Source organism: Moschus berezovskii, chromosome 2 (genome assembly GCF_049115385.1).
Source record: "Moschus berezovskii isolate FMDL1 chromosome 2, NW_MosBer_1.0, whole genome shotgun sequence".
NCBI lineage: Eukaryota > Metazoa > Chordata > Mammalia > Artiodactyla > Moschidae > Moschus > Moschus berezovskii.
In genome coordinates this window covers 21,003,983-21,029,046 of record NC_142461.1, presented here as the reverse complement: position 1 = coordinate 21,029,046, position 25,064 = coordinate 21,003,983, and the positions used below count along the sequence as shown (strand labels likewise).

Below are 25,064 nucleotides of genomic sequence, written 5' to 3'. Positions count from 1 at the left end.
ATGACAGAGGATGAGATGGTTAGATGGTATTACCAGCTCAATGGGCATGAGTTTGAGTATACTCCAGGAGTTGGTGATGGACAGGGAGGCCTGGAGTACTGCAGTCCATGGGATCACAGAGTCTGACATAACTAAGCAACTGAACTGAACTGAGTCATGTTCTGGAGTTGTCAGATCTCTAACCTGCGAACCTCAGAGTTCGGAATTAAATGTCTTGTTCATGGCAAAAGATTTAAGGTGTATTTGCCAGGATGGAAAAATGACCGTAAAGTCACAGCAGTTGAAAACACCTGTCTTTAAGCTTGTTTGCGTTGTAGCAGTTTTAGGGCAAATTTTAAAGATTTGCCCTGAGAAATGGTAAAAGTTCATTTAAAATTCATAAATTCCACTCCAGCGTCTCTCTCAGTGCACCACATATGATTGCTATCAAAGGTCTTGAGCAGACTGATTATATACTGTTTAACACACATCCTTCATAATGGTGTTTCAGATAATACCAGACTGACTCTTTCTGAGTACAGTAGGGACCCCCTTCTTCTGAACGAACATGTTCTGAGACCCACAGTGGATGCCTGAAATCAGGGATCATGCTGTACCCTCTATGAATGTTCTTCCTCTACATACATACACAGGATAAAGCTCAACTTATAAATTAGACACAGAGATTAATGATTATTGTTGTTGCTGTTGTTCAGTTGCCAAGTCATGTTCAACTCTTTGCAACTCCATGGACGGCAGCATGGCAGGCTTCCCTGTCCCTCACCATCCCCTGGAGTTTGCCCAAGTTCACATCCATTGAATCGGTGATGCCATCCAACTGTCTCATCCTCTGTCACCCTCATCCTCCTGCTTTCAGTCTTTCCCAGCATCAGGGTCTTCCCAATAAGTTAGCTGTTCACATCAGGTGGCTAAAGTTTTGGAGCTTCAGCTTCAGCATCAGTCCTTCCAATGAGTATTCAGGGGATTTTTTTTTAGGATTGACTGGTTTCATCTCCTCACTGTCCAGTGGAGTCTCCAGAGTCTTCTCCAACACCACAGTTCGAAAGCATCTATTCTTCTGTGCTCAGCCTTCTTTATGGTCCAACTCTCACATCCATACATAACTACTGGAAAGATTAATGGTAACAATAATAAAATAGAACAATCACAACAATATCCTGCAATAAAAGTTTTGTGAATGTGGTCTGTCAAAATACCTTATTGTACAAATTTAATATTTTTTCCATCTTAATTAAATGCTTATCACACACCATGATAGCCAGACTTTTGCAGTTTGAGATGTGCCAGCAAAGCTAGCACAATTTTTTTTCCCTTCTCAATTTCATTGATAGAAGATACATTCTTATTGCAGATTTTAGCAACCTCAGCGAACGGTTTTTCCTCTTTATTAAGTTGAAAACTTTTACCTTTTCACTTAAAGGAAACACTTTATGGCTTATCTTTGGCAGGTCTCAATTGCCCTTGTACTTTGGGGCTATTATTAAGTAAAATGAGAGTGACTTGAACACAGATCCTCCAATACCATGGCAGTTGATCTGATAACCCAGATGGCTACTCAGTATCTCCAGGCATATCTGCTGGACAAAAGGATAGCTGACAGACCACGACAGCAACAGATTTCATCAGACTACTCAGAGCAGCACACAATTTAAAATTTATGAATTTTTTATTTCTAGAATTTTCCATTTAATATTTTTGGACTATGGTTGACCTTGGGTTGCTGAAACCTCAGTATGCACAATCATGGATAAGGGGGCACTGTTATATTTAGTCTGAAATGACTCACGAGAGCTGTTGTTCCCTGTCCACATAGAGGTGGACTGCCCAGCTAACGAGATGGGTGTTTTTCCTGTGCTCCATATTATTCTAAGATCCTCTTCCGAAGTCTTCATTTTTAATGATGACTTTGACATCTTTTGATCTATATTCCATAGAATTTTGCATGCTGGTTTCAGTTGAGTTTTCATAAGGTTCAGCTCAGAATCAGCACTTAAAAAAAATAAAAAGATTGGATGGGAAACAGGCAGCAAAAGATCTTAGAAAACAGTAAAGAAAATTAAAACCACCTGGTGAAACAAATCTTTTGGTAGATTTGAAGGAGGCACACATAGCTGCTTTGAAAAAGTTTGTGGAGGGGTACAAATTAGAAATCAGTAGATTAGTTCATTTTGGGGAAATGTTTTATGGGTAAAACATGATCCAGTATATTGTTAGACTTGTGTTACATTAACAGTTAAACATGGCTTCTGGTCACACATGTGGTATCTTGTCCTCATGTTCCAAATTGAAGATTATCAATCCTAATTATGCTTTCCCAGACTTAAAAAGTCTGGGCAAAAGCAAGCAGAAGGTGTATCCATTAGTGAGGAAGTACTGGGTATAGATGCATTACTCAGTTCTCCTCCTTTCAACAACACACAATTACTGAGCGTTACTCCTACTTTCTCTTAGATCTCCCTCCCTTTCATAATCCTGGCCCTTGGTTTTACTTTTCAAAAGTTCAGTTCCTCATCTGTTATATAGGAACCCCAACAGTATGCATCTCATGGATTTGTTGGGAGGACTAAAAAGATAAACAGAAAAAGTCCTGAAATCAGTATCAGACTCATTGGAAAAGCTCCCTCCATTTCAGTGCCTCTGAGCTGTCTTCTGTGGGTACAGGAAGAATGGCAGATGAAGCTCACACTAGTCTGAGGACATCAGCTCCCCTGAGAATGACACCTTACTGGACAAAAGTATCTATGTATTTCAGAGAGCTCTTGAAATACTAGGTGCTCTGTCGCTCAGTAGTGTCCAAATCTTTGCAGCTCCCTGGACTGTAGCCTGCCAGGCTCCTCTCTCCATGGAATTTTCCAGGTAAGAATACTGGGGTGGGTTGTCATTTCCTACTCCAGAGGATCTTCCCAACCCAGGGATTGAACCCGCATCTCCCATGTCTCCTGCACTGACAAGCAGGTTCTTTACCTCTAATGCCATCTGAGAAGCCCTTTAGAGACAGTAAATGAGTATTTAAAAATAGTGTTTCTCAATTTTAACCAGTGAGGTGAGTGGATTTTGACTCACATTTTAATGCTTCCAGTGTATTAAGCATTATATGGACCAATTTTATATGTATTTTCTCTTTTAATTCTTCAGTTCAGTTCAGTCGCTCAGTTGTGTCCGACTCTCCGCTACCCCATGAATCACAGCACACCAGGCCTCCCTGTCCATCACCAACTCCTGGAGTTCACTCAAACTCATGTCCACAGAGTCGGTGATGCCATCCAGCCATCTCATTCTCGGTCGTCCCCTTCTTCTCCCGCCCCTAACCTTTCCCAGCATCAGAATCTTTTCCAGTGAGTCAACTCGTCGCATGAGGTGGCCAAAGTATTGGAGTTTCAGCTTTAGCATCAGTCCTTCCAGTGAACACCCAGGATCGATCTCCCTTAGAATGGACTGGTTGGATCTCCTGGCGGTACAAGGGACTCTCAAGAGTCTTCTCCAACACCACAGTTCAAAAGCATCAATTCTTCGGCGATCAGTTTTCTTCACAGTCCAGCTCTCACATCCATACATGACCACGGGAAAAACCATAGCCTTGACTAGACGGACCTTTGTTGGCAAAGTAATGTCTCTGCTTTTTAGTATATTATCAAGGTTGGTCAAAACTTTCCTTCCAAGGAGTAAGCGTCTTTTAATTTCATGGCTGCAATCAGCATCTGCAGTGATTTTGGAGCCCAAAAAAAGTCTGACACTGTTTCCACTGTTTTTCCATCTATTTCCCATGAAGTGATGGGACCAGATGCCATGATCTTTGTTTTCTGAATGTTGAGCTTCAAGCCAACCTTTTCACTCTCCTCTTTCACTTTCATCAAGAGGCTTTTGAGTTCCTCTTCACTTTCTGCCATAAGGGTAGTGTCATCAGCATATCTGAGGTTATTAATATTTCTCCTGGAAATCTTGATTCCAGCTTGTGCTTCTTCCAGCCCAGCGTTCCTCATGATGTACTCTGCATATAAGTTAAATAAGCAAGGTGACAAGATACAGCCTTGACGCACTCCTTTTCCTATTTGGAACCAGTCTGTTGTTTAATTCTTACAATGGTATTTTTATTTTCTCCCACACATGACAAATTGAGCTGTTTCTAATACAAGGGTATGGTGGTTGATATAGTCACTAAGTCATGTTCACTCTTATGACCCCATGGACTATAGCCTGCTAGGCTCCTCTGTCCATGGGATTCTCCAGTCAAGAATACTGGAGTGGGTTGCCATTTCCTTCTCCAAATACAACTCACTGGGAATTTATACAGTGAGTTGAATTTTGGGTTAATATTTCTTTAGTGTGGTAACATCCTTTTTGACGCTTTTATTAGAATTTTCAAGCCTTACATATCAGGCTTTCTCATGAGACTGCAGCAGAGATGTCTGTCAGCGCTGAGGTCTCATTTGAAGGCATGACTGGGGAAGGAGCTGCTTCCATGCTTATGTAGCTTTTGAAAGAACTTAATTCTGTGTTGTTGGACTGAGAGCCTTGCTGTTGGCTCTCAGCCAGAGGCCATCCTTGGTTCTCTGCCACTTGAATCTCTCTGTAGGTCAGCTCACTATATGGCAGCTTCCTTCATCAAAGCCAGCAAGGAAGAGTCTGCTCACCAGGCAAAAATTACAGTTTTATAACATATGATCATGGAAGTGGCATGCTTTATTCTGTAGCTTAGGAGCAAGTCCCAATCCCATCCATGCTCATGAAGAAAGGGTTTATGAAGGGCGTGAATACCAGGAGTCACCAGGCTCCTCTTAGAATCTGTCCATCAGAGCTTCTTTCTCAGGAAAGCTCTCGCCACACAGTGACGGGGTTGACCAGCAGCTCCTGTCTTATGTCATCATAAGGCTAGCGATTCTAGAGAAAATAGAGCCACCTATCTCCTTGTCATCCATATATGTATCTCTTCCTTACCAGTTAGGATTCTTGATGGAAAACAGAAATTAACTGTGGCATATTTAACCATGGAAAGACTTACTGGAAGGATGACAAGCAGCTCCTGGAATTGCTGAGAATAATGAGGTCTTGGGCTGGGGGGAGACCTGTGAGAACTGGATGGACCCTGGTGTCATTGCCACTGCTTCACTGCACTCTCAGCACTGTATTCTCAAGATTAGGTGTGAGGTGTGTCTCAGTGGCCACGTATCGGCCCCATGTCTGTGCTCCGGCTGCCAGCAGGGGAGATGAGGTACATCTGCCCTGCTCAGGCCTCTGTCAAAGGTGGGACTGTGTATCTCCAACTGTGACAGTGCTCCTGAGATGAGCCCGTGTGGATCTCACGGCTTCCCTGGGATTACGTTGTCCACCCAGATGTTCAGCCTAGTGTGTTGTCTTACATAAACACACTCTACTCTAACGGGCGGTTTTCAGAACTGTGCAGCTGGTGGTTCTTTGCCTGTGTTCACCATCACCTGTGCCTCACAGGGACACCAATAAAGCGGTGACAGGAGCAGCATGCGATGTCCATGGCCTGTCTGGGGCTCTAAGTCACGGAGAAGGTTGGGCATTTGTAGAATTGATTCAGACCAGATTTAACCGCAAATGGAATTTACCTTTTCTGAAATTATAGGTTAGCTTTATGATCCAGTTTTGTTTCCCAGTCTGTTAGATTTAGAGGCTCAGGGATTACCCTAGCTCTTTACTGTCTTCAATTTTAACCATGTTTATATGACTCTCTTGAATACGTGGGTGCATTAGCTAAATTATCATGTTTTCCTAAGAACAAAGAACTTGTAAATCTTTTGAAGTAAGTTCACATGTTTCCTTGCACGTATTTTCAAAGCTATACCTACTCTCTTGCTGCCTTTCAGAATGTATTAAGACCAACTTACCAAGAAGGGAAACAGATGTCACTTCTCTGGGGGTACATTGTAGGGTAAAGAGTCTTGCCAACACTCAAAATGTTTTTCTTGTTAGCCTGCCATGCCAGCTGAAATCTCATCATTAGAATTTGAATTTTGGCTTAAGATCAGTGGGCCTCAACCCCAACATGTAAAATCACCTGGGGAATTAAAAACAACATAATCAACAAGTAACTCAACAAACGGCAATGTCAGGATACCACTTGAGAACAATTCTGCAGAATTTCTGCGACTGGTGTCCAAGGAGCTGTGACTTTGAGAATCTCTTAAAGAGACTCAGTTGAGAGCTAGGATTGAGAGCCAGTGGGTTAAGACTACCACCTGGTAAGAGAAGCCTACCATTTGTGTTCTGGTCTGTATAAGCACAGTGTAGAAGTCACTGCTACAGTTCACAGCCAAGACCGTTCCTTGCTGTCCTTCTCTCCTTGTGTACCCCATAATGAACTCTCATTAATTGGGGTCATCTAAGCCAGTCTCTTCCTACAGCTTCAAAGAGCCCAACTTGGACCATAGGGTCATGAGATTTCCAGTTATGACACTGCTTCTGAAAATACCTACAAAAGGCTGATTTGCTTCGTAACAGTAGCATATGTTAAAATCAGGCTATAAACAATCCCACTTTTCTTTCATTTCACATTTACTTTCTGGAGGTGATATGCACATAACCATTCATGTGGTATCCAGAGATATTTTCGTCTGTAGTAATAGCAGATGGCAGAGCGTTTTTCCTGTGCCAAGTTGCATTTATTCTTCCGCAGCACAGGGTGGAAGTGATCATGGCCTCTTTCAAATAGTCTGACTCCCCGTGTGCATTTCAGTTGTGGTGGGAAGTTTTCTTGTGTATCACTTCAATATGTTGTACATTTACTTGGAATCCTTGGAATGTGTGCATGGTGTAGTCACATGAAAAGTACTTGGAAAAGAAATATTTTTGAAGCTTAATGATTAAAGGTCGTCAATTCAACGAACATTTTGTAAGCATCTGCTGTGTGCTAAGCTAGTGGTTTTCCACTGGGATAGGTGGTGTGGTCTCCAGGAAGGATCTTGGAAATTTACAGGGTTTTTCAGGTATCATAACAATTAGTGGGGGAGCTCCTGGCACTTGGTTTGTGAAGACCAGAGGTACCAGCTGCCCTGCAGCCTGCAGGACTGTCCCCTTCAACAAGAGTGTCCTGCGCACATACACCCCCATTCTGTTGAAAGGACTTTTATGTAGGTGAAAAACCTGTTTATGATTATCTGAGCCTGAAACCTAATTGTGCTTTTCATGTAAACACAAAGATTTTCCTCTTTGGCATGGATTTCATAGGCAGTGACTTTTTCCAGGAAAAAGGTAAATTGAATTGTAAATATAACTTAAGAGAAGATTGTACTCTGCATTATTCAGTGTCAAAATCGCCCATAAAGTCATGTCACCGATGAAACCCTGCCTGCAGTATTTGAGTCACAGAAAGCCCATCTGACCCCACCTGCATTTGTCAATCTCGCCTTCATGCAGATTCAGTTCAGTTCAGTTCAGTCGCTCAGTCATTTCCGCCTCTTTGCGACCCCATGAACTGCAGCACGCCAGGCCTCCCTGTCCATCACCAACTCCCGGAGTTCACTCAAACTCATGTCCATCGAGTTGGTGATATCACTCATCCTCTGTCGTCCCCTTCTCCTTCCGCCCCCAATCCCTCCCAGCATCAGAGTCTTTTCCAATGAGTCAGCTCCTCGCATGAGGTGGCCAAAGTATTGGAGTTTAAGCTTCAGCATCAGTCCTTCCAATCAACACCTAGGACTGATCTCCTTTAGGATGGACCGGTTGGATCTCCTTGCAGTCCAAGGGACTCTCAAGAGTCTTCTCCAACACCACAGTTCCAAAGCATCAATTCTTTGGCGATCAGCTTTCTTCACAGTCCAACTCTCACATCCATACATCACCACTGGAAAAACCATAGCCTTGACTAGACAGACCTTTGTTGGCAAAGTAATGTCTCTGCTTTTTAATATACTATCTAGGTTGGTCATAACTTTCCTTCCAAGGAGTAAGCGTCTTTTAATTTCATGGCTGCAGTTAGCATCTGCTGTGATTTTGGAGCCCCCAAAATAAAGTCAGCCTCTGTTTCCGCTGTTTCCCCATCCATTTCCCGTACATACGGGCAAACAAAGGATCACTTTATGTGTCTTCTGGTGGTGGTGGTCCTGAACATTTTTTAAAAAATCTTTATAACTACAACACAATATATGACCCTTTGTGACTGACTGCTTTCACTTAGCCAGTTTCAAGGTTCATCTATGCTGTAGCATGCATCAGTATTTCATTTATTTATTTATTTTTTTATTGGAGGCTAATTATTTTACAATATTATATTGGTTGGTTTTGCCATACATTGACATGAATCCGCCCCGGGTGTACATGAGTTCCCCCTCCTGAACCCCCCTCCCACCTCCCTCCTCCCTTTATCCTCCCTCTGTGTCTTCCCCGCACACCAGCCCCGAGCATCCTGTAACATGCATCGACCCTGAACTGGTGATTCATTTCACATATGACAACATACATGTTTCAATGCCATTCTCCCAAATCATCCCACCCTCACCCTCTCCCACAGAGTCCCAAAGACTGTTCTATTTATCTGTGTCTCTTTTGCTGTCTCGTATACAGGGTTATCATTTGCATCTTTCTAAATTCCATATATATGCGTTAGTATACTGTATTGGTGTTTTTCTTTCTGGCTTACTTCACTCTGTATAATAGGCTCCAGTTTCATCCACCTCATTAGAACTGATTCAAATGCATCCTTTTTAATGTCTGAGTAATACTCCATTGTGTATGTATATCACAGCTTTCTTATCCATTCGTCTGAAGATGGACATCTAGATTACTTCCATGTCCTGGCTATTATAAACAGTGCTGCAATGAACATTGGAGTACATGTGTCTCTTTCAATTCTGGTTTCCTCGGTGTGTATGCCCAGGAGTGCGATTGCTGGATCATACGGCAGTTCTATTTCCAATTTTTTGAGGAATCTCCACACTGTTCTCCATAGTGGCTGTACTAGTTTGGATTCCCACCAACAGTGTAAGAGGGTTCCCTTCTCTCTACACCCTCTCCAGCATTTATTGCATGTAGACTTTTGGGTAGCAGCCATTCTGACTGGTGTGAAATGGTATCTCATTGTGGTTTTGATTTGCATTTCTCTGATTGTGAGGGATGTTGAGCATATATGAAGTGTCCAGAATAAGTAAATCCATAGAGACAGAACCTGTAGATGACAGGATGCCTAGGGCTGGAGAGGTTGGGAGGAAATGAGGAATGACTGCTAATAGGCACATAGTTCCTTTGGGATGATGAATATATTCTAAAACTGAATGTAATGATGGTTGCCCAGTTCTGTGCATATATTAAAAATCATTGACTCATCCACTTTAAAGTTGTACAGTGTATGGTATATGATTAATGTCTCTAGAAAACAGTTATTTAATAAAAAGATGGAGAACTATATTCTTCAAAAATGTCAGTGTCATAAAAGACAAAGAAAATTGTGGACATGTTCCAGATTTAGGGAGGCTAAAGAGACACGACAAGTTCAACCCCTGACCCTAGCCTGGATCCTGTACTAGAGGAATATGTCTAAAAGAACATCATTAGGTCAATTGAAAAAACTGAAACACAAACAATAATAAATAAAATTATTGTACCAATAAAAAAAATCTTGTTTATTATCTTTGGCTGTGCTGGGTCTCATTGCTTCGTGAGGGCTTTCTCTAGTTGGGCAAGTAGGGGCTTCTTTTGTGGGGAGCATGGGCTCTGCGGCACGGGGGCCTCAGTAGTTGTGGTGCGCGGACTGAGCTGCCGCACGGCTTGCGGAATCTTCCTGGACCAGGAACTGAACCCATGTCCCCTGCACTGGCAGGTGGCTACTAACACTGGACCACCAGGAAAGTCCCTGGACATTTGTAATTCATAGTATTTTATTGTGTGATTTAAAATTTTCTAGTGTTTACAGCTGGGGCATTGAATTGAGATTGAGTGTATGTGTTGTGTCGGTGTTTTTAAAAATGTGTGTGTAGATATACTTTATTTATAAATTCCATTACAAGAAAACAGAGTGAGCATTAAAGAATATTTGGGCTTGAGGGTTGTTGGGTGTGATCGGGTTCGTAGCCAGTAGGTTAAGCAGCAGGGCAAAGGCAGACACACCTGCAGACAAAGAAAGTCTTAAATGCTGGAGGAACTCAGACGATACTCCAAGAGCCAAGAAGCTGCCCCTGCCTTGTCCTGAGGCAGCGGCCAAGGGTGATCAGGAAGGCTGTTTCACTTGGGCTCAAATAGGCAAAGGGCACAGTGCATATTAAGCTGCGCGGAGTGGAATCATAGCTTTTGCAAATGACTCAAGCCTGGGATGTGACAGGGCTTGAGGGCAGTGCAGAGCAGATGGAGAGATTTTGGGCCAATGGAACCTACTCAGCAGTGATATGGAAGATATGAGAGAGGGAACTCTAGGAGGTGTCCAGTTACATGAAGTGTCTGGTGAGGAAAAGAACACCAGCCTCACTTAAAGAATTACACTGACTCTGTAACATCTGTGCTCCAGTTAAGTGTATTGGGTTATTCATTTATTTTGTGTGTAATTTCACTTACCTGTTGCTTTCATTTAATTTGGCACAACTTCTCATTATGTTTTGAAGGAGATTTGAATAATAGCACAGCCTCTAAAGAAACTTATTAATGCTAGAAAGCTAGTGATCTTGATTTCCATCTGGAGGTCAACTTAGAAACACTGCTGCTGCTGCTGCTGCTACTAAGTCGCTTCAGTCGTGTCCGACTCTGTGCGACCCCACAGACGGAAGCCCACCAGGCTCCCCCGTCCCTGAGATTCTCCAGGCAAGAACAGCATGTGCCAAATGGAGGAAAGCTTTCTTAACGATTTACTTCAACAACAACAGCAAAAATATTTAGATCTATCCACCACATCAATGAGAGAAATGTTGTCTTTTAAATGAGAGCCTTGTCAAGTTACTGTTTTCTTTATATATTTTTAAAAGATAATGAAATTCTTCCCAAGGTAGCTCAGTGGTAAAGAATCTGTTTGTCTGCGTAGGAGACATAGGAAAATACAGTTTTGATTCCTGGGTTGGGAAGATACCCTGGAGGAGGAAATGGCAAGCCACTCCAGTAATTTTGCCTGGGAAATTCTATGGACAGAGAAGCTGGCAAAGAGACATGACTGAGCCCCCAGTAACATAGTAAAAACACTCTTTTAAGAAATTTGGAACAAAGAAAGGGGGATGTTCTTTTCCCCCATTGGTTGCTATTTCTATGCATCTCCTATTTTTAGATATGTATATGTGTATTTGTGTGTGCATAATGCATCAGAACCAGGGCTTCCCTGGTGGCTCAGACAGTAAAGATTCTGCCTGCAATGCAGGAGAGCTGAGTTTGTTTCCTGGGCCAAGGAGATCCCTGAAGAAGAGAATGGCTACCCCCTCCAGTATTCTTGCCTGGAGAATCCCATGGACAGAGGAGCCTCGTATGTTATATACTTAAAGATATAATATCATGGCCCTATGTATACAGATATTCTAGGAGTCAAGTAAAGTTAAATATATGAATTTTGAGTCATTCTTCCTCTCAATTTCCAACTTGGTATCCAGCTGTCTAGTGAACACTCCCCTCGGTATTTCTATTTAATTGTCTTGCAGGCATCTCAGAGTAAACACATCAAAACGGAGCTCTTAGATTCTCCCCTCTCGCTCCCCTTTTTCTCTGGTTTTCCCCATCTTAGTAGTTAGTTCCCTCATCTGTCTCATTATACAAGCCAGAAGCCTAGCTTTCTCCCTGTTCCTCACCCTCTGCACTGAATATATCAACAAATCCTTTATCTTGGTCACCAAATAGACCTCAAGCCATTCTTTTCTCTCCACGCTTACTGCTCCCACCCTCTTCCAAGCTGCTGCCTCTCATCTGAGCTACATTAGCCTCCTTCCTGGTCTGCTGACACTTGAGAGTTTGTTTGCTCAGCAGACAGAATAGATCACTCTTAAGAATTCTCCTTTTTAAACTTCTCCAGTGGCCTCCCATTGTACTTATGAAATAACCCAAATTCCTCCGCATGGCACATAAGGCCTATAGGACTTGACCTTTACCTGTTTTTCTAAATTCATCTCATGCTGAAATTCATTTTTTCCATCATCTCACTGGATTTGGCCACCTCATAGCCATCTCAGTGTTTTTAAAACACCAAATTCCTCCTTCCGTCAAAGTTCTTCCATATGTACTTTTCCCTGCCAGAGGCTCCCATCCTCGCCTCGTGGCCTGCCAGCTTCAAATCCTGTGTATGTCACTTTAAATGCCACTTAAGGAGCCATCCCAGACCACCCTAGGGAAAGTGGAGGCCCTTCCCTACACTTAACACAATTCACAGTTAGTGTGTGTGTGTCTGTCTGTTTCCCCCACCAATTATAAGCTCTATGAGGCAGTGACTGTCTTGTTTATATAGTAGTCAGTCAATCAGTATTTGGTGAATGAATGAATGCTGCTTCCTTGAACCAGCTCATGGGATTTTCTTGCTGCCAGGCTGAGAGACGTGTACTTGAGAGCCAAGGAATTGCTTGGTATCATCTATTATATTGGAAGCTCTTGTGTAAGAGAGGCTCCTCCAACCTTTGTGATGCTTATTTTTGTCTAAGTCTTGTTTGTCTGGGACTGAAGTAAATGTCAGCGGTCAGCTCCCAGCTCTATGTTTGAGGTTGGTGCCATGATTATCAAACCAACAAGGAGAGTAGAGATTGCATTACCTTTAAGGAGATATAATACTGGAAGGAGACTAGTTTTTCCTTCTGAGGCCACAGCGAGCTGGAGAGGGCATGAGAACGGTATGGTGAGAGACACGTAGATCAGGTGTCTCCCAAAGTGCCATTGCTAAAGAAACAGGCTGGCTGTGGTTGAACAAAGCATCACAGATAGAAAACAGATGGTATAAGAACAGGGTATCTTGGGAAGAAGCCATCTGACCAAGATTTTCCATAGTGATGTTCACTAAAGCTGAAAAATTCTTGCTAAATCTTATTTCTGTAATGGCAGTCAGGGGCCTTTTATTAAGATCCCCAGACCTTCTGATCCACTCAGTTCCTACCTGGTAGTAACTGCTTTTACAGGAGGAAATTCTGGAACATCCAGTACCAGAGGCCACTTCTAGCTGACTGTCTTTAACCCTACCTTATCGTCTTACCTTGTCCAACACTGGATCTCCATCAAGTTGTGTCCTTAATGAGGCCTTTTGCTGTTCATCCATGGTGAGATCACGTCTTAGAGTAATTCATTTCCTGCTTTCTGAACTGTGCCTGAGAGGATCACCTCTTCAACTCTGGGCAGAGTTTGCCATTTAACAGAGGTCCTGTAGAGCTTGTCCTGGCTTCCAATCATAACTTTAGTTTTGATTCTTCAACAGTGCATGCGACAGTACGAACATTTGTATAACCGCTTAGCTCAGCCTGACAAATAATTTGCCTGTTAATGGAGTGGGGATCAGCCGATGCTAGCATAGTAGGAAAGAACACTGTGTTGGTATTAATAATATTGTCTGTATGTTGTCTGTGGAACTAAAATCCACTATAGTATCTTTTCTTCAGCTTTACTGAGAGGTAATTGACCTATGATCCACAATAGTATCTTAGTTTTGCTCCCAAATTATCTTCCACTATCACTGTTACTTACATGTAGCAACACTGATTTGATATTTGCTTTTCCTATTTTCTTTTTTTTAAATTTTTTTTTCTATAAACACATATTGAGGCCCCACTCTGTGCTCAATACGCAAGTGCTGCATAGCTGGAGGTCCACCGGATGAAAAACAATGAAGCTTTTTCATAGCTATAGAAAGACATGAGACCTCGGGTTGAAAAAGCAACAAATCTCAAGGAGGGAATTAAACCAGTCTACAACTGGAATGATCCATAATGGCAGTAAATCTAACATAAAGAGGAAATCTTAAAGGCTGAGAGAAGAGCCAGATCACCTATAGAAGAATGACTGTCCGATGGTCAGAGCATTTCTTAGCAGCAGTAGTAGATTCAGAAATAGGACCTTCTTGAACATACAAAGACAGGCAGAAATTTTTACTTTCAGACTTGAGCTGAAAGAATTGCTAAAAGTTGGATTTTAGAGAGAAAGAAATTGATCCCAGATGTAGGTTCCACCATGAGAGAGCAATGGGCCAACAAAGAAGTTGGACATGTTCATGAACTTAAGTGATCTAAGGAAATGGCTGCCTCTGTGTTAGGATTTGAATACAAACAAAATATTTTTCCAATTGAGTGTGAAACTGCCTAGACTTAGTGCCGGTATTCGAAATTCTTCTGTTTGTGATGAATTGTTTTCAGGCATGGATTTTTAATCAGAGGTCCATGGATAGGATTCAAGGCATCTATGAACTTCTTAAATGATAAGTGACATACCTTGTGAATGTGGAGTCTTTCCGCAGACAGGATTCATGGCGTTTATCAGACATTTAAAGGGATTTAGAACCTGGACAAATTAAAGGACTACTGGATTATTGTATTGTCCCCCTATTAAGAAGAAATTGTATCAGCACTTAACTCACTCTGACAATGAGATCGGAGCATCTGGATTTGAATATCGGATCTGTCAGTTACTTTGCAGAACCATTGAGACCCTGGACAGGTGATTTGCCTTCTGTCTGTAGTTCACACAGAGCTCAGCCTGTGTGGCCACCCACAGCAGTGGTATATCTGGCTCTTGTGACCACATCTCACCATCACAGTCAATGTTTGACTATAGCTGTTAAGATTTTCTAAAGAGTCCCTCTTGAGCTATCAGAAGAAACAAAGCTTCTAAGTGATCAATTTTAGGCTATAATAATAGACTTAGTGTTTTTGTTTTGTTTAGTGAACACATGGTTTGTGTAATATGTTGTCCAAGTGTGTAAGAGTGAGCACGGGGAGGAAGTGTGTGTTCAATCATTGTCTCTCCCAGTGAAACTTGATACTAAAGCAGCTATTCACTGGTGACTGGTGTTACTTGTGCTTTTAGAGTGTAGTTGGAATATAGGTCAGATGTGTGCATTTTGTGTGTTAATTTTAGTTCTGCTTCATTCCTTCAGGAGTTGTTTACTAAGAACTAGAGTCAGGCCACTTACCAATGCTGCTGATGCTGTACCAGGTGTGGTCACGGATGCAGAGCTGAGGACAGCGGTTCTGTCCCTGAGGAATTACCGTAGATTAGGATGGAGGAGAGCAGGTCACCACCAAATCCTCATCCCAGCTGGAGACCTTCTCAGGCTGTTCCTAAAAGCAGGGTTTCCCCAGCCTGCCACTTGGGGTGTCAGCCGGCAGGTATAAGTAAGGGAGGAGAAGAGTGCACCTTCTAGGAGGGCTGCTGTGGAGCTCAGGGAGCCTCAGATGTCAGAGATGTTGAGGCATCTGTTTAGCGTGTGTCATTATGATCACAGTAACACAGTCTGTTTCTAAAGCTGTGACATCTGACATTCCCAGCCACTAATCAGAGAGCCCAGATGTATCTTCTTCCCTCAAAGCCCCGGGCCTCCTTTACCCCTGCCTCCTTCCCAGCACCCCCAGGGGCCAGGATAAAGTGTCCTAATTCTAGGACTGGGCTGCCCCATCCTACCAGGGAGGAGGTAGCTCCCAACTCCACTTCCGTTTCCTGTCTGCAGGTCTGTTTCCTCTCTCATGACATGGGTATCTCTTAGAAGGCGAAGGGCAGTCGTTTGTCAAACAGTTACCTACAGCATGGAGCAGGTTAACTCACCTCTTGAGGCAAGCATATGATTCCTTTGTCATGGATGGCATCCTTCCCTTTTCTGTGTATAATGTTGAGACTTTATCAGGGGTTGGTTGTTTGTGTTAGCTGTGCCATGCAGCTTTAGCATCAGTCCTTCCAATGAACACCCAGGACTGATCTCCTTTAGAAAGAACTGGTTGGATCTCCTTGCAGTCCAAGGGACTCCAAGAGTCTCCTCCAATACCACAGTTCAAAAGCATCAATTCTTTGGCGCTCAGCTTTCTTCACAGTCCAATTCTCACATCCATACATGACCACTGGAAAAAACATAGCCTTGACTAGACGGACCTTTGCTGGCAAAGTAATGTCTCTGCTTTTTAATATGCTATCTAGGTTGGTCATAACTTTCCTTCCAAGGAGTAAGTGTCTTTTAATTTCATGGCTGCAGTCAGCATCCGCAGTGATTTTGGAGCCCCCAAAATAAAAGTCTGACACTGTTTCCCCGTCTATTTCCCGTGAAGTGATGGGACCAGATGCCATGATCTTAGTTTTCTGAATGTTGAGCTTCAAGCCAACTTTTTGATGCTCCTCTTTCACTTTCATCAAGAGGCTTTTTAGTTCCTCTTTACTTTGTGCCATAAGGGTGGTGTCTGCTGCCTATCTGAGGTTATTGATATTTCTCCTGGCAATATTGATTCCAGCTTGTGCTTCTTCCAGCCCAGCGTTCCTCATGATGTACTCTGCATAGAAGTTAAATAAGCAGGGTGACAATATACAGCCTTGATGTACTCCTTTTCCTATTTGGAACAAATCTGTTGTTCCATGTCGAATCCTAACTGTTGCTTCCTGACCTGCATATAGGTTTCTCAAGAGGCAGGTCAGGTGGTCTGGTATTCCCATCTCTTTCAGAATTATCCAGTTTATTGTGATCCACACAGTCAAAGGCTTTGGCATAGTCAATAAAGCAGAAATAGATGTTTTTCTGGAACTCTCTTGCTTTTTCCGTGATCCAGCGGATGTTGACAATTTGATCTCTGGTGCCTCTGCCTTTTCTAAAACCAGCTTGAACATCTGGAATTTCACGGTTCACATATAGCTGAAGCCTGGCTTGGAGTATTTTGAGCATGACTTTACTAGCATGTGAGATGAGTACAATTGTGCGGTAGTTTGAGCATTCTTTGGCATTGCCTTTCTTTGGGATTGGAATGAAGACTGACCTTTTCCAGTCCTGTGGCCACTGCTGAGTTTTCCAAATCTGCTGGCATATTGAGTGCAGCACTTTCACAGCATCATCTTTCAGGATTTGAAATAGCTCCACTGGAATTCCATCACCTCCACTAGCTTTGTTTGTAGTGATGCTTTCTAAGGCCCACTTGACTTCACATTCCAGGATGTCTGGCTCTAGGTCAGTGATCACACCATTGTGATTATCTTGGTCGTGAAGATCTTTTTTGTACAGTTCTTCTGTGTATTCTTGCCACCTCTTAATATCTTCTGCTTCTTTTAGGTCCATACCATTTCTGTCCTTTATCGAGCCCATCTTTGCATGAAATTTTCCCTTAATTTTCTTGAAGAGATCTCTAGTCTTTCCTATTCTGTTGTTTTCCTCTATTTCTTTGCATTGATCGCTGAGGAAGGCTTTCTTCTCTCTCTTTGCTATTCTTTGGAACTTTGCATTCAGATGCTTGTATCTTTCCTTTTCTCCTTTGCTTTTCACTTCTCTTCACAGCTATTTGTAAGGCTAAGTATAATTATTTGTAAGGCTGATGATAAAGCTGAAACTCCAGTACTTTGGCCACCTCATGTGAAGAGTTGACTCACTGGAAAAGACTCTGCTGCTGGGAGGGATTGGGGGCAGGAGGAGAAGGGGACGACAGAGAATGAGATGGCCGGATGGCATCACCGACTCGATGGACATGAGTTTGAGTGAACTTCGGGAGTGGTGATGGACAGGGAGGCCTGGTGTGCTGTGATTCATGGGGTTGCAAAGAGTCTGACACGACTGAGCGACTGAACTGAACTGATGCCATGCAGCAGGTGGGATCTTAGTTTTCCGACCAGGAATCAAGCCTTCACCCGCTGCATTGGAAACGTGGGGCCTTAACCACTGGACCTCAAGGGAAGTCCTGAGAGGTTCTCAGTTTTGACTGAATAAGATCATAAGCTCTTCTTGTATTTTATTTTAAAAGAAAAACACTTCTATATAGCTTAAATGAAATGATAAGGACAGTAAAATTGTTGAGATGGGGCTTTAGGCAGATAATGAAATATAGTCTCTGGTCTGCCAGTCTCTCTTCCTTAGTTATTTGTAATGTGATTATAACTCAGACTTCTACAAACCCATTTAGAGAGAGAAAAATTTCATTTAACTATATTGTTGTTTGGTCACTCAGTTTTGTCCAACTCTCTGCGATCCCATGGACTGTAGCCCACCAGGCTCCTCTGTCCATGGGATTCTCCAGGCAACAGTACTGGAGTGGACTGCCATTTATTCCTCCAGGGGATCTTCTCGACCCAGGGATAGAACCCAGGTCTCCTGCATTGGTAGGGATATTCTTTACTGCTGAGCCACCCGGGAAGCTTAATGCAAAATTTACATGCCTCTTTTTTTTTTAACTATATTATGCTCTAATTATAAATGAGGTTTAAACTTGATTGTTTAATAGGTTGGGATTTAAAATTGAAATTTTCTCCCATGTCATGTTATAGTTATATAATTTACCGTAAAGATTGGCTTAAAAAGTTTCAAAGATATCAATGTATTTTATTCTTTTCAGTTAAATTGAAGTTACTCTTTTCAAAAATTTGATTCTGGCCTCTTCTTTGCTCAAGCCACCACTTTATTTGCCATTCCTCGAACTAGTTGGAGAGTTTATTTGCCTAAAAATAGAATAAAATAAGTACAGTTTGGGTTTTTTTTGGGGGGGGAAGCTGAAGGAAAGCACAGTTAATATTGTTCTTCTCTGAAAATGGGAAACCAACTGTCTGAGCCCATGTTTTTATTATCAGGTCAAACATGCTGTTAGTTAGAGATATTTGATGAAAATAGCAGCTATCCTTAAGGGATGATTATGTGTATGTGTGTATGTGCGTGCACACATGCACGCCCACACGTGGTATGACTTTCAGTGTGTGTAGACGCATGCAGAGCCTTGTTTGGGCAGTAGTGTGATTGAGTTGGCTACTGGGCAGGACCGTCCTGACTACACAAGGCTTCCTTTCATCTTTTTCTCTGAAGTGCTCCCTTGTCTGTTTCTTTCCTGCGAGCCAGCAAGTCTCCGTAGCCCTGAGACTTTGGCAATTACTTGTGGCTGCCTCACTTGTGGCGTTAAGGGCCTCTTGCCTCTGTTCTTTGCTGTCATGGTCACAAGGTATATTGGATTTGATTCTATATCTCATGAGGGTGACAGCATCAGCGGCATGGCTCGGTCCCTGCCATGGCACAGCCAGTGCTCTGAGGCTGAAGGTACCGCGACTTTAAATTGCCCCCTGCTCTTCTTGCTGAAACCATCCTGGGACACTGGAATCCTGCATTCCACACGTTGGTTGTCCTGTGCCAGGCACCATCCTAGGTGTGCGAGATACCTCTGTGTAAACCACAAATATCACTGTGCTCTTGGAGTTCACATCAGCTCCTTGGTAACTTTCGAAGGAAGAGGAACTCTTCACCTGAGATGTGAAGAGTTTTTATGACGGGGTACTCTTCAGTTTAGCCTTGGGGTCACCTGTGAGCTCTTGAGGGGTGTGGCAGTGGGCTGTGGGCATGGGTTTAGTAGGAGATGAGGACGGAGAGAAGAGATGGGCAGGGCAGTGAGTGGGAGGGCCTTGCGCACAAGCTAAAGTGTCTGTAAGCAGAGGAGTCAGTGAGCGCTACAGGGTGGCAGTGACATTCGTGACCTCACCTCTGGTTGGGGAGAATAACTGATGGAGGGCATGGGCTGCACTGGGAGCAGGAGCTGGGGGCGGCAGAAAGCCAGGCTGGGTGATCTTCGATTTACTCCTTTTACTCATTCGGCATACACTTAGCTGGGGCTTGCCTTGTGTTTATATTTATAGAAGCAATTGCTAATTTTAGATGCTATTTTAAGAAGAGTGGAACCGATTTAATGCTCTCTCATCTTTCAAGCTTGAAGTTTGCATTTTGGGGTTTTTGGGGGCTGAGGGACTGAAAGATCCACATTTATGTGAGGGGTGCAGGAGGGGGTGGACATCTCAATCTCTTCTGCAAAGTTTCTCTTGCTCTTTGCCTCACTAGTCAGGGTGGGAAAACTGTAGCTGTCTGCTCTGCTGTGAACACAGGTAATGCCCGTCCCTCACAGTGGCTAACTCAAGATTTAATTCAGAGGAAATGGATTTCATTGATACTTCCTGATAAGAGCTACAGACATAAAACTGGACGAAGTATAATGGGTTGCCTTGACAAAAACACTTCTGCTATCCTAAAGGAGCCAGCTCACTTCTCTTGGTCAGTGAGGGAGATTGCCTTTTAAACCTGTTATGTTTGTTATTCATTGTACTTTTTTTTTTTCTTGTAAGGTAGGAAGTGATGTCCTTGGGACTGAGTTAAATGCTGTTCATCATGAAAGATGTGATGCAGAACTAGAGCTGCAAACTGCGACTAACTGACACACCCCTGGCTATTGAGAAGACAGTGTGTAGTCCGCAGCAGAGCAAACACTCATGAAGGTTCCCCTTCTCTCCTAGGACTTCCTTTGCCGGGCATCTGGCTGGAATTCTTGTTGGACTGATGTACACTCATGGGCCTCTGAAGAAGATCATGGAATCATGCACAGGTATGGAATAGAATAGGGCTTCTCCAGTGGCTCAATGGTAAAGAATCCACCTGCTACAACGCAGGAGACACAAAAGACACGAGTTCGTTCCTTGAGTTGGCAAGATCCCCCGAAGCAGGAAATGGCAACCCACTCCAGTATTCTTGCCTGGAAAATTCCATGGACAGAGGAGCCTGGCGGGCTACAGTCCATGGGGTTGCAAAGTCAGACATGACTGAGGAGCTGAGCACACAAGCACAGAACACCTTTGGCATGACTAGTTGGAGAAGGCAATGGCAACCCACTCCAGTGTTCTTGCCTGGAGAATCCCAGGGATGGGGGAGCCTAGTGGGCTTCCGTTTATGGGGTCACACAGAGTCGGACACGACTGAAGTGACGCAGCAGCAGTTGGAAGTTCATCTTCGGTTTAATGGGAATAAAAGCAACCCCAAGTTTCCCTGTGATTCAACTTAGGAATTCCCTAATAGGCTCTTTTTAAACTAAGAGGTGAACCAGCTGGTGCTGGTCCTCTCATAGCTCCAGAAAGGAGACTGAAAACCCCAGTTTTAAACATGATGCTTTCTTTTTTTTTTTTTTGGTAATTAATTTATTTTTTATTGGGGGCAAATTACTTTACAATATTATATTGGTTGGTTTTGCCATACATTGACATGAATCCGCCCCGGGTCTACATAAGTTCCCCCTCCTGAACCCCCCTCCCACCTCCCTCCTCCCTTTATCCTCCCTCTGGGTCATCCCCGCATGCCAGCCCCGAGCATCCTATAACATGCATTGACCCTGAACTAGTGATTCGTTTCACATATGACAACATACGTGTTTCAATGCCATTCTCCCAAATCATCCCACCCTCACCCTCTCCCACAGAGTCCCAAAGACTGTTCTATACATCTGTGTCTCTTTTGCTGTCTCGTATACAGGGTTATCATTTGCATCTTTCTAAATTCCACATATATGCGTTAGTATACTGTATTGGTGTTTTTCTTTCTGCCTTACTTTACTCTGTATAATAGGCTCCAGTTTCATCCACCTCATTAGAACTGATTCAAATGTATTCTTTTTAATGGCTGAATAATACTCCATTGTGTATATGTACCAAAGGGGACAAATGAGGTGCACATTTCCACCCACAGCATTGTTGCCACTCACCGGAAACCACTATTTCCTTGAAATTCAGAGAACTAAAGCAGGTTTAAAATGTGATTTCTTTTGTAATATTCCATGAATTCAAAGTTCAAGGCAAAGTTAAAAAAAGAAAGACAAATCTGTACTGAAGAACAAGGTCAGTATTTTAAAGAATTCAGAATGCTCACTAGGTCCTTGGCAGGCGAGACATATATTCATGCATGGCCAAACCAAGTCTGTTATTCCTGAAGCGTGGCTCCTGCTTTTTAATTAAAAAAAATTTTTCCCTTCTAATTGCTGCTCAATGAAAATACTTTATTTTACTTAGGAAACCTATGAATTTTTTGGCTCTCATAATTGAAAATGCTATACTAGTCGTGACTTATAAGGAAACTGTTTTGCAAACACTAGTTCTATATACCATATGAGTTCCAATATTTCATCTTTTACTCATTGGGAATCTTCTGAGACTATTTTACCTTCTCTTGAGCCATAAATAATTTGTTTTCACTATTTGTGCCGATGACTGGTATTCTTGCAAACCATATAATATTCATGACATTAGGAAGCTTTCCAGACATTATGCCCTTGCCTTTATTAGCTGGTTGTATTCACTTTTGGGTGACTTTTACAAACTGTGCTGCATGCACGCAACTTTTTATTTTCCTATGTTTGCATCTTACTATGTTTCTGGTGTGTGTGCCTGGAGGAGGTAGCAGGAGCTTCCTGTATTGAAAATGTAGAGTTTTATTATATTTTTGATACAACATAATTATGGAAATCCAGTTATGAGTTTTGTTGCCCAAATGTCCTCAGTGCTGATATAGGAAAAGAAATGATTTTTGGGAGTCTAATATGTTGTTTCCTTTTTGTGTGTGTGTGTCTGAGGATTAAGTGGTTAGTAAAGCTTTCTTACAGACATATTATGAAATTTAGGCAACTATTTTGTTTTTAAAGAGGATTTTCCCCATAATTATAACATTTTAACTTTTAGTTTCCTCCTTGAAACCTTGCCTGTTTTCTAAGGAGACTTATTTTTAATATCATTCTATTTTCAGTATAATAAGTGGAAAATTGAATGAAGTTGAAACATTCAGTGCTGTTCACAGATAGCCTACAGCCTCTGCCTCTTTTTCTGGTAAAGCAGGAGAAAGATCTAGAGTGATTTGAGAACTGAGGTGACACAGGAGTCCTGTGGAAAATACTCCTGGGAAAGGAGCCTCACACTGAAGGTGTCCCCTGTGACTCTCCCCTCTCTCCTTTCCTTCAGCAGTGCTGAATTTTCTGTCCTGTTGCCCTTTCAGGGGTAAGAAACATGAAAGTCCCTTAGGAAGGGTAAGATCATGGCTCACGAACACCCGGTTGTGGGGCATGTTCTCTCTATAGACAGAGCATCTCTACTTGTACAGAGATCTCAAAGACCAAGGTTGGTCCCTTAGAAGGCAGAGACCATCATCTTATGTCGTCAGGAACCTTAAGGAACTTCAGAGAGTGTAAGTTAGAGTTTCATTGTCCCCACCACGTTCTGTTCCCTGTAGGACTAACCCCAAACAAAAGGGATTATATTTTAATTGTTCAGAAATTATTTATAATGACTTTGAGCTTTGTTACAAAGAAGCTAGTAATTGTTGGAAAGGGTGGTAGTTACAGCTTTAGGGCTATTCTGTTCTATCAGACAACATGTCTATTTTTATTCCAGTACCATCCTGTTTTGTTTGCTATAGTTTGATAGTATACAATGGGCTTCCCAGGTGGCTCAGTGGTAAAGAATCTGCCTGCCAGTGCAGGAGACAAAGACACGGGTTCGATCCCTGGGTCAGGAAGATGCCCTGGAGAAGGAAATGGCAGCACACTTCACTAATCTTGCCTGGAGAATCCCATGGACAGAGGAGTCTGGCGGGCTACAGTCCAAGGGGTTGCAAAGAGCTGGACGTGACTAAGTAACTGGGCACAGCTGCGTGACTGGGCTCACACACATGCACATACTGTTTTGTTTACTGTAGCTTTATAACATCGATCACAGGCAGGAATTGTTAAGACAGCAATGATCAAAAAGACAAGAGATAACAAAGTTTGGTGAGGATGTTAGTGAGAATGTATATTGGTGCAGCCACTATGGAAAATAGCATGGAGAGTCCTCAAAAAATAAAAAATAGGACTACCTTATGATCCAGGAATCCCACTTCTGTGTGTATTTCCAAAGGAAATGAAATCAATGTCTGGAAGATATATCTGTACTCCCATGTTCCTCATAGCATTTGTTCACTATAGCCAATATAGGGAAACATCCCAAATGTGTGATGAATGGGTGAAGAAAATGTGGTATGTGTGTGTATATATAATGGAGTATTATCAGTCATAAAAAGTAAACTAATCCTGTTTTTGACAAAGTGGGTGAACTGTGCTATGTGAAATAAGCCAGATAATTAAGTATGTTGTCACTTACACGTGAAATCTAAAAACGCTGGACTCACAGAACCAGAGAGTAGAACAGTGGTTTCCAGGGCTTGGCAGGTGGGGTAAATGCAGAGATGTTGGGCAAAGGGTACAAGCTTTCAGTTATAAGATGAGTAAGTTCTGGGGATGTAATGTTCAGCTTCGTGACTATAGTTAATAGCACTTTGTTAATACTGGAAATAGTACTTGAAATTTACTAAGAGACTAGATCTTATGTTTTCTCATATATATACACACACAATGGTAAGTATATAAAGTGATGCTGCTGCTGCTGCTGCTAAGTCACTTCAGTCGTGTCCGACTCTGTGTGACCCCATAGACAGAAGCCCACCAGGCTCCCCCGTCCCTGGGATTCTCCAAGCAAGAACACTGGAGTGGGTTGCCATTTCCTTCTCCAATGTGTGAAAGTGAAAAGTGAAAGTGAATTTGCTCAGTCGTGTCCGACCCTTAGCGACCCCACGAACTGCAGCCTACCAGGCTCCTCCATCCATGGGATTTTCTAGGCAAGAGTGCTGGAGTGGCTTGCCATTGCCTTCTCTGATATAAAGTGATAGATGTGTTAATTAACTTAATTGTGGTTATCATTTCATAACATATATGTATATTACATCATCCCATTGTACACCTTTTAAAAAAATCACGACCAACCCAAACACGTACAATTTTAATTTGTTAATCATACCTCAGTAAAACTGGCAATAGGGGTCAGAGCAGAGCCTATGGCTACAATTAAAATGTTGTTCTTTTTTTCCCCCTTCATATTTAGGCATTTTCCCCTCCAATATTGATTACCCAGGACAGCAGTACTACTTTAATAGTTCAGGTAAGTAACTTTATTTCATTTAATACAGTTAAACTTGTCTTTAAAAATTATGTTTGTCACTGCAGAGCTCCCGTAAGGTAATGAGTTTGCGCTACTGGAGAGCACAGCAGACATGAGGTCCTTGTGCCCGTACTGTCCCTGGAAGCTGGATGGGGACGCTGTCCAGGGAGCATATCTGGGTGCGTTGTTAGGGGAGGAGGGAACTCCAACAAGAAAATGTTAAATGACTGCTTTGAGGTTTCTCG

The 25,064-nt window shown here is 42.6% G+C and overlaps 1 protein-coding gene across 4 annotated transcripts in view; it reads left to right on the top strand.

Moving 5' to 3' along the window:
- Positions 1-25,064, top strand: part of RHBDD1 (rhomboid domain containing 1) — a 152,080-nt gene that overhangs the window by 52,802 nt on the left and 74,214 nt on the right. For all 4 annotated transcript variants that reach the window (XM_088845229.1, XM_055396891.2, XM_055396890.2 and 1 more), the window contains 2 exons: positions 20,329-20,417; positions 24,763-24,819. In XM_088845229.1, the coding sequence (XP_088701355.1) occupies positions 20,329-20,417; positions 24,763-24,819 (146 nt within the window). The remainder of the gene's footprint in view (positions 1-20,328; positions 20,418-24,762; positions 24,820-25,064) is intronic.